Below are 16883 nucleotides of genomic sequence, written 5' to 3'. Positions count from 1 at the left end.
TTGGAGGGAACCGTGAAGAAAAGACCTCACATATCCAGAGACTGAAATAGACTAAATGCTCTCCTTCTGCCTCTCACACTGCACACTGAGTGGGAGGACACAGTAGACACACAGAGGTGCTCTCAGCTCCCCCACATTCATTCCAACATCTTATCTCCATTTCAGTTTTTATCCTTACACGCTCAGGCCTGTGAATTAGTAATAGATGTGCCTATTGGTACACTTATACTTGTGGGGACATAAATCTATTTGCACGCTCACATTATGTGGATTTGCATTTATTCTGGGGACAAAAAACAAGCCCCTAAAATGTAGGATTAGGTTACTAGTGATTGTAGTTTTAGGGTCAGGTTAGGGAATCAATGTAAGTCAATGTAGTATCCTCCAAAGTGAGCTTTTTCTGTATCATCTCTGTCCACAAGAGGGCAGAAGAGTACAACTAATGGGTAAAGAAGAAGCCGGCCATGAACTTACATATAAGAGAAACATAAGACAAAGATAACAGTTTGCTATTTATGCCAATGAATATGAATGTTGGGATAACTGAAACCAAACAAATAAGTTAATAAGTTCCCAATAATCTAAATATGTTTGTGATCTTTTCTGATTTAATTCTTGTTTAAAAGTGTATATTAAGTGTATATTATTACAATTACTAATAATGATTAAAGTGTATATTAGTTAATGGAAGAAACCCAAATTGTTTGTTTTTTTGTTTGTTTGTTTTGTTTTTGTTTTTTCAGGGAAGTGCAATTCAATTTCAGTAACAAGACATTGGCTTTAAATGACAACACGAACATAAAATAAAAAAATGTTTAACATTAACAGGTAAAAAGGTAAATAGTCCTGAGAATGGCTGTTCTTGCAATATTTTTGAGATTGTGAGATAAATATTGTTGGTAGGATTCAGTTTGTTCATGTTTGACCCGTATTTATACCCAGAGCCTGGTTAGGACTCTGCTGTTCATCAAAATCAGCCAATGGAAGACTAAGGTGAGCTAAAGTTAATTAATTAGCTAACGTTTATAAAGTCAATAACTTACCTCTATGTGTCTCACGTTTTCATTAAGAAATGTGTACAAATGATTCTACAGTGAGTATTATGTTCTCATTTGTTCTAATAACAGCTAACGATAGTAACTATGGTTGTTAGCAGTAGGCAAATTTTTAGCACATATTAGCAAATTGAATGGATGAGTAAATGAATGTTTTGTTTTATACTATGAAAAAGTGCTTCTCCTGGTCGCTAAAAAGTTAGTTGTGGCTTTTAGTTTCAAATCTGCAGATATTTACAAGGTGACTGGTTTTACAGATGTGTGGCATCATACAGTAAATGTGGTTTGCTTCTGTTTGAGCCTCAGATTTCAGAAGAAAACAGACATCATCCAGCAGAGGAATGTAAAAACAGCCTGTTAGTCTTTTAGCCAACAGTGGACATAAACCCCATTGCCATCAGTATAGTGTAGGGAAAAGATTTATGTGATATAAAAATAAGAAAAAGTTTTTTTTACTTACTAAACTGTGAAAATGGTTATCTATATTGTCTCTGTAGCACAAAGAGAAGAAGAATAGCAATAATAATATAATAAAACATTGCAATCTACAGTGGGTACGGAAAGTATTCAGACCCCTTTAAATTTTTCCCTCTTTGTGTCATTGCAGCCATTTGCCAAAATCAAAAAAGTTCATTTTATTTCTCATTAATGTACACTCAGCACCCCATCTTGACAGAAAAAAACAGAAATGTAGAAATTTTTGAAAATTTATTAAAAAAGAAAAACTGAAATATCACATGGTCATAAGTATTCAGACCCTGTGCTCAGTATTGAGTAGAAGCACCCTTTTGAGCTAGTACAGCCATGAGTCTTCTTGGGAATGATGCAACAAGTTTTTCACACCTGGATTTGGGGATCCTCTGCCATTCTTCCTTGCAGATCCTCTCCAGTTCTGTCAGGTTGGATGGTGAACGTTGGTGGACAGCCATTTTCAGGTCTCTCCAGAGATGCTCAATTGGGTTTAGGTCAGGGCTCTGGCTGGGCCAGTCAAGAACGGTCACAGAGTTGTTCCGAAGCCACTCCTTTGTTATTTTAGCTGTGTGCTTAGGGTCATTGTCCTGTTGAAAGGTGAACCTTCGGCCCAGTCTGAGGTCCTGAGCACTCTGGAAGAGGTTTTCTTCCAGGATATCTCTGTACTTGGCCGCATTCATCTTTCCTTCAATTGCAACCAGTCGTCCTGTCCCTGCAGCTGAAAAACACCCCCACAACATGATGCTCCCACCACCATGTTTCACTGTAGGGATTGTATTGGGCAGGTGATGAGCAGTGCCTGGTTTTCTCCACACATACCGCTTAGAATTAACGCCAAAAAGTTCAATCTTGGTCTCATCAGACCAGAGAATCTTATTTCTCATGGTCTGGGAGTCCTTCATGTGTTTTTTGGCAAACTCTATGCAGGCTTTCATGTGTCTTGCACTGAGGAGAGGCTTCCGTCAGGCCACTCTGCCATAAAGCCCCGACTGGTGGAGGGCTGCAGTGATAGTTGACTTTGTGGAACTTTCTCCCATCTCCCTACTGCATCTCTGGAGCTCAGCCACAGTGATCTTTGGGTTCTTCTTTACCTCTCTCACCAAGGCTCTTCTCCCACGATTGCTCAGTTTGGCTGGACGGCCAGGTCTATTCTTTTGTAACCTTGGCCATATCTGTGCCTTGCCACAATTCTGTCTCTGAGCTCCTTGGGCAGTTCCTTCGACCTCATGATTCTCATTTGCTCTGACATGCACTGTGAGCTGTAAGGTCTTATATAGACAGGTGTGTGCCTTTCCTAATCAAGTCCAATCAGTTTAATTAAACACAGCTGGACTCCAATGAAGGAGCAGAACCATCTCAAGGAGGATCAGAAGAAATGGACAGCATGTGAGTTAAATATGAGTGTCACTGCAAAGGGTCTGAATACTTATGACCATGTGATATTTCAGTTTTTCTTTTTTAATAAATTTGCAAAAATTTCTACTTTTCTGTCAAGATGGGGTGCTGAGTGTACATTAATGAGAAATAAAATGAACTTTTTTGATTTTGGCAAATGGCTGCAAAGAGTGAAATATTTAAAGGGGTCTGAATACTTTCCGTACCCACTCTATGTCTGAAGAGCTACCAAAGGCTTCTGATTGTACTGAACTATATTTATTGCCTCTGAATTCAGGTTGTCATTGTCACAGTATCAATAGTGACATTGTATTGACAATATTACACAAACATTTCTTATTCATAATATTAAGTCCACTCTAAAAAAAAAGATCCTGATACCTTGTTACATCTCTGTTCCTGTTCTCATGTGATCACTTGGATTGGCAGTACATACAGTACAAGGTATTGATAAGATTTTACAGACAAGCAGACAGAAATAAACGTACAGATTTGTATGGCTCGCCTCACAGACAAGCATGCTTCTTTCACTGGAGCCATCAGCAGCTCAAACAAAAGCTGCCTTTGGCTTTTTATTTGTCAGTCAGCTAAGAATAAAGTTGACATCGCAGGTATGGCACACAGAGATTCTGCCCCCCTCTCTGTTCTCAGTAAGATATTTCCTTTGATACTATTAGCGTGTTCATTTTATTGGTGTGTGTCTCTGTTTGTTTGTCTCGTTGTCTTGGCTTTGTCTTTGAACGTGTGTACTTTGTTTGATATCCCTATGAAAGTGGTGTCAGGTTATTAATCCCAATCACTCTGTTGACTCTCTCCAGCAAACAGATATTCCCTTTACTCCTGAATTACCAGCATTGCATTGCACTTACATAAAGGTGTTTTAATACAGATCCTCTCCACGGGATGACTAAATACTAAAAGCTGAATACTGAAAGAGGTTTGCTGTCAAAAGAAATTGTCCCATCAACCCTCAGGAGACAAGCCTCATCTAAACATGTATCTCAAGGCAGCCTGCAGTGAGATCCCCGTGCTCAGGCAAAGAGGGGTGCCGAGGCTGGAACGCTGTCCCAGTTTAATCCAGCAGAGGCAGTTGGCAGGAACCAGGGTGTACCCCACCAGCCCCACCAGCTGCCCTTCAGGAAGTTTTGAAGCCTGCAGACCTCAAGAACAGCAGAGTTTCAAGGAGCTTCTTCATGTACACAGCCATGTTTTTCAGACGTCTACGCAACCTTGTGCCAGAATGGTGTACAGGTAGGATATATTCTAAAGAAACATTCAAAAAGTTTATATTTTAGCACACTCAGGTAAATGCTGCAAATGTGTCATTTGTTTTGATCCACTGAAATAAATGTGAATTTAGCCTGAGCCCAGTCAAGGCAAACAGCAGCCTGTTTGTCAGCTTGTTTAAACTGATATCGTTTATTAAGCACTGGAATTAAGGATTAATGTTTAACTCTGCCCAGCAGGCTCCCTGTTAAATACTTAATGCTTTCATTATCTCCTGATAAGGAAGTGTCTGTCTTAGCACAACGAATTCCCCTCTGTAATTAGACCTGAAATTTAAGGCACATGATGCCTCTGTCAGGCATACTGCAGTGTCGTCAGTGACTTTTGCGGGTTTCAGTACTGTGGAGGGACTGAGGAGTTGAATTTGTAATAAAGTCCTCCAGTTTGGGCTGATTGTCATAGCACAGAAAGGGAGTGAGCGGTCAGCAATAATGATCAGATATATCAGTAATCTGAGTGACATTAGCTCAAATGTAACATTTTTTTCATTGACAAAGAGCAAGGATTTGACTGGAGTAGTGATTTTTTTAGTCCAGTTAAATTAAATTCAGCGTGTGTGTGTGTGTGTGTGTGTGTGTGTGTGTGTGTGCGTGTGTGTGTGCGTGTGTGTGTGTGTGTGTGTGTGTGTGTGTGTAAAGAATAATAACTAACAGCCTGTTTCTATCTAAAGTTGCTAAAACTAATCTGCCAATACCAGCATCCTTATACTTTACTAGTGACATGTTTGTTGCTAAAGCTTAAGGGTCAATCCCCCAGTTTGTGATTTTACAGGGGAATTACCTGCTGGGCTGTATTTTGGCTGGGCACTGTGAAGTTCTTGTGACTTTTATTGTTGATTTTACCATTTCTTTTTTTATATATTGATTATTGTTAATGTTAATTGATTTTGAGGTGTTGGTTAGGTGGATTTTTTTATTACTTATTGACAAAGCCAAGTTATCTTTTTTCCCTCCTGTCCCCAGTCATTGTTTAATTAGCTGGCTGTGGGTGGCAGGTATTTAGCAGTGGTTTCAGTCTTTTTCGCAACTCTCTGCAAGAAAACAAATAAGTGTGCTTCCCAAAATGTCAAACTTCTTTAACTTGTAAGTTTGTTTTTATGTACAGAAATGGACAATTAATAGTTTTACAGGGGTTGCTGGATTATTTCTTTCAGTGTGATTCCTTTGACATTTTATGCTTTTTTTCCAAGTAGATATTAAACCAACAAAATGTAATATGTTAATTATTGATCTTTGAAGGTGCTGCTTGACAGATTTTCTTAACTTTAGACAGTCCCACCAAATGTTTCCCTATTTCAAGTATTTCTGCTGATTGTAGCTTCAGATCTAGTGTACAGACTTCTACTCAACTAACTTTCAGCAAGAAAATCAGTATTTCTCAAAATGTCAAATTATTTCTGTAATGATAACTGTTCCCTGCGCCGTAACAGGTGAAAGATTTCTACACGTATCTATGTATAACCCTCACTAAACACTGTAATGACATACTGCATTATTTGCTCTATTTTTCTTTTGTTAAACTAATGAATGTAATCATTCCTCTGAGTCATTTAGGATGAGACAGTTTGCTTTCAATGAAAGTTCAAAGTGAGCTTTTATCCTGAGGCTGAAATTCAGCTGGTAGACATACACTTTATCAGCACTGCATCTATCACTACTGTAAATAAATATTGATGAGGATGAAGTAGATGATAAAATTGATGGTTTGGGTGCTGATGCTAAAGTACCGCAATTTCCTTATGTGGTAATGGTGTTGATGAAGATGACGGCGACATTACATTCACATTCAAAACCTCATATTGGCCCCTCCCGTCAAATTCAGTGTCAAGCTTCTTCATCAGTCTTTCATGCGTGTTTGCTGGCCCAGAGTGAAATTTGTAGTGCTTAATAACTGTGACCGCTATGTCTTCACATAGAGTGTAACCACCCTATTAAGGCAGATTAACCACCCGATTCTTCTCTGTGGTGCTGTACGTGCAGTGCGTCATAATGCGCTTGCACTCCCCTTTCAAATCTGCAGCACAGACCTGGAGTGAGAGAGAAAGAGAGTGGTGTTCAATGGTGATTTAGAGTGGGGAGATGGGAGAGGGGCATGAGGGAAAGGAGATAACATGGATAGAAGATGGGAACAAAAATGGGAATGTGGGGAAAAATAGTGAGTAAAAGAAGTGGTTGAGCAGAGGCTGCTGCAGTCGTGACGTCAGACACTGCTCGGAAAGGTTTCCCCCCTCATTATCTCTCATTTTCTCTACAGGAGGTTAGAGCTGATAAGGAGGACTATCCATTAGACACTGAATAGCCTTTGAACACAACAGTAAAATCTTCAACACAAAAATCTTTTAGTCAAACAGTAGATTTTCTATAGGGCTGTAATTATGTGACATGGGCTCCAATGCGAATGAAGGCTTTATTTAGAAAGCCATGGCTATTATGAATATGCAAACAGTTCTGTGTATAAATAGATGCAGTATTTTTGTGATACATCCTCAGTGCTATCAAGCTGTGCCGACAGATGTTCCAAACTGTGGGAAATCCAGGGTTAGGTTACTGTAGATTGGATTTATCAGGCTCTTCAATGCCAAGCCATGATAGTGATGCAGTGAGCAGCATAGTTTCAAAACTTTAGCCAGTTTGGGCAGATTGGTTTGCCTCAGGGTAACAGCGTTATTGTCCATTGGGTATTCCTGACCAGAATGTAACAGTTATAGTTGACACGTTTGACTGACACACTTTTAAATGGGATCGACAGGGAGGAAGTTGTAGCCTTGGAGGTGATGGTGACATTAGAGGGATATTTGTAACTCTGTCCAACAGTTACCTCTCCATTGCATTACAAGACAACAAGATCAAGCCACAGCAGTGTTTGCTGGCAGGCAGAGAAAATTTCAGATTTGTGTATATTGTGTCCACTGATTTTACACATCAGGATTCAGCTCTCCTGTCATGAGGGGTACTACCGAGGCTGTGAAAGCAGTTTTGTAAAAGCTCTGGAGGGAGCTTTCCAAAATCTTTGAAAATATCCTTGAAAATCCGATCAGGGTAATTTCCTGCTTGATCTGTGACTCCAAATCCTCAATGGAAAGCCTGGGGAGGAGTTTGAATGGTGTTTTAAAGGTTGAAATGATGCAACACAAAATCTGACCCACCATCCTAAGCAATACTACCTCCTAAACGCTCAGTCTGGCTCAGATGCCAACCTGGGCATCAAAAATGACAGGGCCCTACCAAAACCGCTTTTAGCCATTTTTTTTTTTTTCGGTTATCAAATGCCAATGGCAAAGATATAAATAAAACTGTGCTGGCCTCAAGGTTCATGGATGTTCAATGAATGATGAAATCCTGCATTGTCACATTACTTCGCAGTGGGGGAGGAAAGTAAGATGGTCTGCTGCCTGAACACTGGTTTATGGTTTATTTCATTATGCCACTTCAGATGGTTTTTACTTAACATCTTGTCTGAGATGTCAGTGTCATAGCTGGTCTCCCTTTATTCTTCTTGGAATCAGAAATAAACTATAGCTTGTATTTTTTTCACTGTACATAACAGAAAGTGCTTGGAGAATATGTCATGAGTCATAAATTGGAAGTAAGTGCTTATTACTGTAAAGATCATACTGCAGTGTAAGAAAGGCATATATTGTAATGGTTGACAACAGAAAGTCGTGGTAGCCACTAAAGATTTTCATAGGTGGTTTACAGTTGAGTATGCCTATGACGTTCACATGCATGTTACTATAATCAATCACAATATGCCCCCATAACATCCTGAGGTGATTTCCAAATGAGCACACAAACATCAACTCAGTTCCCTTGATCTCCATTCAGAATATACTTCTATCTCTCTTCCTCTCGCTCCATCTATGAGTGCGTGGCGCCATCGTGAAAAACACTGCAGTTCTTTCAGCCAGTCAGTAAGAGCCAGTAAGCTGTACACACTGTCTCTCTCCCCTCATTCAGTGCCTGGCTCACTCTCTCTCTACGCTCAACACGCGCTGCTTTTCGCCTCCTCACTGCATCTGTCCTCTACTCCCTGAAGTGAGGTACCATGCATGCTCCTTTTTCCTCCTCCTCCTCCTCTCCGCTAGTCTGTTACCATACCCGGGTCCCTTTGTCAAACAGAGCATTCTTGCTGCAAAGCTGGGGACCATAAAAGGAGGACTTTGGAGTCGGGACGAGACTGATTTCCGGGTTTGAGGACAGCTCCTGGGAACGCTGCTGCTTCTTCTGTTGGGATGCAGATCTTTGTTTGACCTCTGTTTGCTTGATTCCTCTAAAAGTTGTAGAAGGGCATACATCAATCAAGGGTCTCATCCAGCCTCATCCTTGCTTCTCAGCGTGTGCTGACAACTCACTGTGTGTAAGAACACTTTTATCAGTAAAGATTTGTTTTTTGTTTCTACAGAATGTGTGTTGTACAGTAAGTGGGTGAGAATGCAGGTGATTGCTACAGAAGACTTGTGAGTGTAGTGTTTGCTTTGCTGTGACAACATGACCTTATTTTTAAGATGTATGACAGGAGTGAGAGGGTGTCTGTGATTATGTGCGCATATTAGGATGTGTGCATGTGTGTGTGTGTGTGTGTGTGGCGGTGCAGTGTTACTCTTCCCATTCCAGGTGTTTGACTAAAAGGCTTAGCTGCGGTTGGAGGGGGAGAAAGACTCCCCAGACACCCACAACTCCTGGCAGACTGACAAAACCTTCTAGACATCCTAAAGAGAAAGGCATTATGAGAGGCATTAAAGGCAGGCTTTGTAAACAGAACTAGAATTATCTGGAAAAAGCAACAGACAGAATTTGAAAAGTGGAAAGAAAACGAAAAACATGATAGATGAAATTACTCTCATTCTTCATTTTGCCACATCGAAGCAACTTAGGGATGAAAGCAGAAGGACTGGACACTGGACAAAACAGCATCAAAATCAAAGAGGTTTTCCAGGTTTTTCTAAAGCCAAACATCTTTGTGTTTAGCAGGAGATTTTTTTTCTACTAGTCACACCCTCACCTCTCTACCACACAAGTGCATTCCCTCTTATTGGGCAACTCTTTTAACGACTCATGCAGTACCTATTCTCCTCCATCCTTCTCCCTCCATCTCCATCCTCTCTCATATTTCTAGGTGGAGTCGGACCGGCTCAGGATCCCCATCTCAGCTCTTCACACACTGACCAGAACTGCGCTGCTGCTCCTGTGTTCGAGCTTGATGTAAAATCAGCTTGAGATTTTTCTCTTAAAACAAACTGAACAATTTCATGCTCCTACCAATCCTCCTGCTGTTTTCCATATGAGATTCAGCAGCACAAGGCAGAACTGGCTTGGACCACTGACTTTCAACTTTACATAAAAACAGCAAGGACAAAATCTGTATTCCAGGGACAGAAACAAGGACTGTCCAATAGTTTAGGGACATAAATAAAGACTTGTTCATCTTGGCGCAGCATTTATCAACAGCCATGCAGGTGTCTTTTGCGTGTACGGACCACGGGCTGAAGGCTCCACGTAATGGTGAGCACAGCAAGCAGAACGCAACCAGCCCAAACACGACCACCCAGGCCCGGACTCGCTTTCGCACCGTGGCCCTGATAGCTCGCAGCCTGGGATCCTTCACCCACCGCTACCACCACAACCTCAAGGAGTCCACTGCTAAACTCACTGGGATGAAGTACCGGTATGTAGACTAACATGATAATGGGAACTGTGTGAGTAGAGAGTAAAGTGAAGAAGATAGAGGAGGTGTCTTTTGTTATTTTAGTTTTCTCTGTTCAACAAATGCTGTGAAAAACCTGCCACTACACTTAACGTGAGGGAAAGAAAATGAATGAATAAATATGAATGACAACACAATAAATGAGCAATTAGAAAAACTTAAAATGAAAAGACTGTAAAAATTTTAAAAGCCCTGATGGAGATATTGAAGATATATGAGCAGTGACAGGTGATGAGTGGGATGGGGTGTGAAATGTCCTCTTGTGTATGTTTTGAAGAAGAAAAAAAACCAGATATTTTTCCAAGATGTAGATTTTTTTGGCAAATTAATATACTGTAATTATTCCAAATTAATAGTGTCTGTGGAGAACCACTATCTGGGGCAGTATGGGTTGTTTGGAGTAGAGCGGAGTATTTTGGTTTGGTAATGATGGATAAAAATACAAAAAATATAATATTCTTGAAGCATGCAAAAATTATATTAAAAGCTTCTTTTTAGTGGGGCATATTGCTTTTAATTGTAGACCAATTTCAACATGGAGTCTTATCTCTTATCCTTTGACTCAATATAGACTTGAGGTATTAATATAATATATAATAATTTTGCCACATAATGAAATGACCAAATAATACACAAAAAGTAACATGTCACAAACATAGCATAGCTGCATCAGAAAAAATAAGACAATGACTTATAAGTTAATCAATGTGGATTACCTGGAAACAGGTTTAATATGGTAAAAATATTAATACTGCAAAAAGTAGTAAAACACTGTAACTTAATGCACATGAGAAATTGAGATAATATTACCAATAATACAGGTAAAAACAAATAAAACTGGTGTTAGCAGTGCACTCTGTGTAGCATAAAACCTCACCTTATAAAAGCTTGGGTTTGATCTTCAAGGACTCTGATGAGTTTGTTCCATATTACCAGTATTAGTTTTAATAGTCTGACTGTGCCACATACAGTTCTCAATAACTGGCTGCGACCATACAGTACATTCTGGAAAGTGCAGCAGATCTCTCCATGTGTGTCTGTGTGGGAGTTTTAACAAGGCAGGGCCAAATAAACAATGCTCTCTTCTCTGAGTGAGTGGGCTCTTACCTCAGACCGCAGGAGCAAAATAGTAGTTTTCACCTCACACCGTTAACTCGCTAGAGAGGGTGTGATCATCGCTAACAGGGTCAGGATCAAGACCGACACAGAGAGGCTTAGAGAAAGAAGGGATGGAGCTGAAAGGTAAAAAGGAAGAACAAAATGGGGGTGGTGGGGGAATCAGATTGAATGAAAGAGAAAATTGACACGCTTGGGTCAGTTCACAGAAAAGAGGCAATTAGCAGAATCAGGGTAGATTGGATGCAGAGCAGCTAAATGTGATAAGTGTCTGCTTGTCACACAATCCCATCTCGTTTCCATAACAACATTAAAATGGCCAACTTCAATCTGTTCCCAGCACCAAACAAGCCTGATGGCTCCATTGTCCTACACGTGTTCAGCTTTTACAAAAGATTTTTTCCATTACAGGATAAAATTGATTTTGACATTTTATTGCACTTTTCAACTCTTTAGCTCATTTAAAAAGTTCCAGACACAGGAGCCACGTTGCTTGTTCCACTGTCACTTTACTTAGAGAAAACTATTCTTCAGTACTGATGCGAAATGGGCAGCTTCCAAAATATGTCTGTAGTTTATTTTAGCTTGTAGCATGAAGATTTACTCATTCTTGTAGCTTCCTTTGAAAACAGGTGGAGGATTCAAGGTGTAAAATTTGCTCCAAACTTTCAGCAAATCTATTTTCACCACAGAGAAGCAAATGTTGGATGAAAAACCTCATCTGTCACATCACCTTCCTTCTCTCTGTTGGATATTTTCTCTTTCTCTACTAATGTTTCTCTCTAAACACCAGACTCAAAATCTTTTGAGTTCAGAAATAATAGTATTAGTATAATTAGTATAATATTACATTAGTAGAGAAAGAGAAAATAACAGAGAAACGGAGAGCAGGAAGGTTCATTTAAAGTGGATTGTTGTAACACTTTCTGCGAATCTATTTCTCTTAAGAGAGAGTCCTCCAAGTCGACGACTAAATTTGTGCTGTTCTTTATGTGGTAACAAATGAAAGCACTTTTTTTTTCATAGAGTGTGTTGCATTGTGGGTATATGCTTTGGCAAATTGCATTACATACATGAGCGCACGCATGTGTGTGTGTTTGATGTCTGTGGCACTGAGGCTGTACAAGTGGGACACCTGAAAGTGCAGCAAGTGGAAGCAGAAAATTTAGTGTGCAGAGTGAATGAGCACATACTAACAATAAACTAACATCTGCAGCATTTTAATTGTTATTGCAGTCTAAATATAGAGTAGTTCAAATTGTGGTCACCTGCTTGCTATAACGTTAAACATAGAGGCGAAAATACATGATGTAACAAAACATGCTGCTGTTGCTGGCTTCATATATTCTGCAGATTAGTTGTAATTCATGGTAGGAGCCCCTGGTTGCCTGGATTAAAGTTCATAATGCTCATTAGGCAGCAGAAGGCCTTTTGATAGTCCAGGAAGATTACGGTTGGCTGGTTCAGAGCTGTGCTGCAGATGGGCATGCGAAAATCTCTTCTGTTGGTTCTTTTAGATGCAGGCATATCAGTGTCCAGCTGAGAGAGGCATCCTCTGCTGTGTACACATCTGTGTTCAGAGTGTGAGCAATAGAAAAATGTAAGCATATAAAGCGATTTTTTTTTTCATACACATGGAAGAAACTGTGGTTCATACTAGTCATTTCAAGGTATTCCACGCTTTGTTGTGTTGCGAAGTTACACACACTTTTGCTGAAAAAAGTTTTGGAGGAAACTGTGGGAGTTTCCATCCCTTTTGTTTGTGTGAGGCAGCTCCAAAGCGAATGTCATTCGTGCATTCATGAATGACTCCTCTCTGCCTCCAGCTTGAGTCTTAATTAAAAATCTTTCCTTCTTTTGAGTCTCTCTGTTTTATAAAACAGTGGCCTTAAAGCAGAACTACTGGTGGTAAGTGAGTTTTTTTTTTTTGTATAATTTCTCCTGCTCAGTCTTGAAGTCTTGAAATTGATGATGACTTGGATGATTTTATTGTCACAAAGTGAGAAAATGCCTTCTTTTTCCCATGTGTTAAGGCATTTAATCAGGCCAGTCAAGGACATTTTCATTACAATTTGGTGCAAGGATATGAAGCAGCAACTCAGCATTGTTTTGTGGGTTTAGACAGAGTATACAGTATATACACTTGTATTCAAGGACTATGCAGAACCTTGCATTTTTTAGCAGCCACTGATGCCATTCCAATTCCTATATCTGCTTGCCCACAAAAAGATATTCTCAGATATTAGATTCGGCTGCTGTGGCACTTGTCAGGATGGATGCGCCATAAATCATAGTTTGCTTAGCTGGTGCTCTGGTGTGTTTTTATTCATGTTTCATAGTGAACTTTGGGCATGTGGGTCCATATGCAGGTGCATGCGTGTGCACACATGCGTGTGTGTTTGCATGATTTCACGCATGCCTGCACTCACAGAGCCCATCGTTCTGTTTTCAGTCAGAGACAAGCTATTTTGGCAGCCTGCTTCCAGCTATGGGAGTTGCTGTTTTTGTGCAGTTTTTCATCTTGCATAGTCTTCACCATCCTTCAGTAAAATAGATGTATTTTACATTCCAACATCATTTACTTCAGCTCTTTCTTAGCCTTTCCGCTGTGATGTGTTGGTCCAATAATATGAGCCAAGGTGTAGCATGGAGCTCCACTCTGCCTAAAGACCAAACAAATCCCCTGAGGATAAGAATCGCCCAGTCTCGCAGTTAAACAGCTAGAAAGTATGCATGGACTTTGCATTTTAATTAAAGGTCACAGCTAAAATGGTTTTCAGTAAGCATAATGGTTTTATAATAGTGTAGCCTTGCAAATGTAATTTTGGCTTCTTCTTTTTAAGTGGTCTATGTAAACAGACTAATCTTTTAGATAATTGGAACTAATTGAACAGAGAAAACACTGCTGTGTATTTATGACAAAGATGTATATTATTAAAAAATCTATCTTAAACTTCCTTTATTCCTAGTTTAAGTGTATGAAATGTAATTTAACACACAGTTACATCACTGAAGTGCTGTAAGGTCTAAGAAAATGCTCTGCATCAGAAGTTAGGGCTTTAGACATGTAAAATATGTTGATCATTGCTGTAATCACACCCAGGGGTTTTATATTAGCATCAATTCTGGCACACTTTAGTGATCTTTACATCAAAGCTAGAAAGTAATTGTATAGTCAGATTTCGTTAAGAATGATTTCTAAAATATTTAAATATCTACCTAAAAGTAACATTTCATCAATTAAAAACACTTCATCTTGACTCATAACGGTAGATTTAACCTATACCTAAAAAGATACTGTGACATACTTTCACTCAGATTTGTATGAAGGTTTTCTGGTTACTATGATATTTTTTCCACATTGCAGAGTAACCGAATCAAGCACTTCAGATCTGCCCACATGTTTTTCAATACAGGATCAACCCACAGGCCACTAGCTTCAATCATGTGTCTCCAGCCTAAAATACAGTTATTCTGTGAGAGAATCTCTACCCATCAGTCACTGGAGTTTCCTCATATGATGTTTAAATTATAGTTTAGAAAAATAAATGTCCAAGCATTTTGAATAGGCTACCAGAACACAGTGAAAATAACAGTCTGTATATACAAAGAGTTCTTCTGTGGCTCCGTGTATAACAAAAAATGAAACAATGTCAACTTCAGCCCCATGGAAATAACAAAATATAAAGTCGTGTCCAGACTCTGGCTCTTTATTGCACAAACACTCACACACACTCACACGCACAAGCCATACAAACACGAGATTTGTGCAAGGCGCTGCAGGGAGCTGGCTGTCGTTTCCTATTTCCCATTGTGTGTCATATAGAATTCTTTATCTGTAGAGGGCGTTTGAGCTGCTTAGACTTGGGGCTTGGACTTGCAACTCTGCAGGCCTCAGAGTGTTGCTAGTGTCTCTCGGTTTCCGTCTCTCTCCCCCTCTTTATAGCACCGTCTGCTCCTCTTCTCCAGCCTATGGGCTTCATCTGCAATCTTTTCCCCCAGCAACTCAGCTGCAGCATTTCTTTCATACAGAATCTATTCATTTTTTTCCTCAAAGTCCTTGATTTCACTTCTCTACTTTCTTCCCGCCCACATGATATATTTAGAGTATGACCCGCCTTTCTCCCCTACATTAAACTATTTTGATAACCTCATTGTTGCCATCGGAAGAGCGGTGGGAACCAAGGAGGTGGGTGTTGTCTAATCCTTCCGCCCATGGAGGTTGACTTGTGTGGGTTTGCTTTGTCTACATTAATCCCCAGCGAGTGAGGAGTTTTATCTGTTTACTCACAACCTTGACAAAAGTGTTCGCTGACAAATATTGTTTCAAACTGTCTACTATCCAGGAACAGGAAATAAATGATGAGAAATGCCCCAATGTGTTTTAAGAGGCATATAAACGCATTCCAAGGGGAGAATGCACCATCCTACAATAAGAGGTCATTCCTCCAAAGATTTAAGCACAATATATCAGCCAGATGTTCATTTGATATTTTTATTTCAACTGGGGATCCACTAAGAATAGAATGGTCTACATACAGTAGCAGCTTGCAGGATGTTCATAAGTGGTGACAGGATTGTGTGAGGGGGTGTCTTCAAATGACTCATTTGTCATTTTACTTCAAGGCTTCTTTTGGGCACCATCCAAGCATGAGGGGCCGAGCCACACTCACTGGCTTGCGAAGTTGTTTATATGCAAGTTCGTGTAGACAAGTTGTCCTTTCCTCAGCATGTTTATTTTAGCATTTAAAAAAAAATCTAAAAATGATATATGTGTCTCCCACATACATTTTCTCTTAAACACAGTTATTCATTTTCTATCCTTTGTCGCAAATGGCATCCTGTAATGCCCTAAATCGTTAGCTTTCCTAGCAGTGTGCACCTACAGCCCAGACCTGCACAGATCTATTAATACTCAAGCAAACTGTGTAGGTAATAATCAGGTATAGCTGATGCGGCTGCTTCCTGACTCCCTGAAAAACAGTGGCAACAAGATTACACAAACTAGGCGGCTTCTCTGGGGGCTTTGTTTTTGCCCTATCATTAAGACACCATTTAAAACAGCACACTAATGCTACAAATTTAGCTAATGGAGGATCTCCAAAAATAAAGTTAGCATTTTTAAAGCAAAGCCAGCTCTATTTGGAAATGGAAAGTGCTGGCAAGTTTGTTTATTGTAGGGATAGTGTGCATAGGAGTGAAAACAGTATCAATGAAGACCTATGCTACTGAATGCATGATATACAGTTATTTGTATGTATGCTTTATGCAAACAATTTACTCACAGTGACTTTCAATAAATGTTGGAGTGAACATTCCTCAACATCAACTCAGTTTTTGGTGAGTAACCCCTGACCAAACACACAGATTCACTCAGTATCACACGTCTAACTGATACTGAAGCCCTTCCCCCACATTTTCATGGATCAGAGCTCCCACTCTATAATACATCAGAGAGACGGAGGATATAATATCCAGACTCCTCCACCATATCAACCCATCCCACGATTTGTAACTGCAGTGAGATGGTTTTCACTTGTTTTATTATTATCACTGTACTCATTTTGCAGTACATCAAAAAATCCTTACGTTTTTCCAATTGCTGAAAGTGTTTGTATGTAAACACATTCATTTACACATTTTGCTCCTTTAACCTGGCAGCTCAAACTGACAAACTGACTGATGCTTCCCCATGCTGGACACCTAATTGAATTGGCTGAGGGCATGGTTAGATAGCATGGGCTCAGATTAGTTTGTCTTCATCTTGACCTGCATAGGCCATTAGATGTTAGACACAAGAGCAACTGCTGGCATTATTTACAACCTCATTTGTTAAAATGAGTAAATGCGTGATAA

General features: G+C 39.8%; 1 protein-coding gene across 3 annotated transcripts in view; it reads left to right on the top strand.

The window, feature by feature from the left end:
* Window positions 1–3747: 3747 nt before the first annotated feature.
* The window catches only part of kcnab1b (potassium voltage-gated channel subfamily A regulatory beta subunit 1b), a 32762-nt gene continuing 19626 nt past the window's right edge, over window positions 3748–16883 (top strand). For 2 of the 3 annotated variants that reach the window (XM_026313311.1, XM_026313310.1), the window contains exon 1: window positions 3748–4172. In XM_026313311.1, coding sequence (XP_026169096.1) covers window positions 3916–4172 — 257 coding nt within the window. In that variant the 5' untranslated portion in view covers window positions 3748–3915. Of the gene's footprint in view, window positions 4173–9323; window positions 9873–16883 lie in introns of all 3 variants that reach the window. The other variant, XM_026313312.1, reaches the window with a different exon arrangement.

Source organism: Mastacembelus armatus, chromosome 17 (assembly GCF_900324485.2).
Source record: "Mastacembelus armatus chromosome 17, fMasArm1.2, whole genome shotgun sequence".
Classification (NCBI taxonomy): domain Eukaryota; kingdom Metazoa; phylum Chordata; class Actinopteri; order Synbranchiformes; family Mastacembelidae; genus Mastacembelus; species Mastacembelus armatus.
This window is presented reverse-complemented; position numbering and strand designations above follow the sequence as displayed.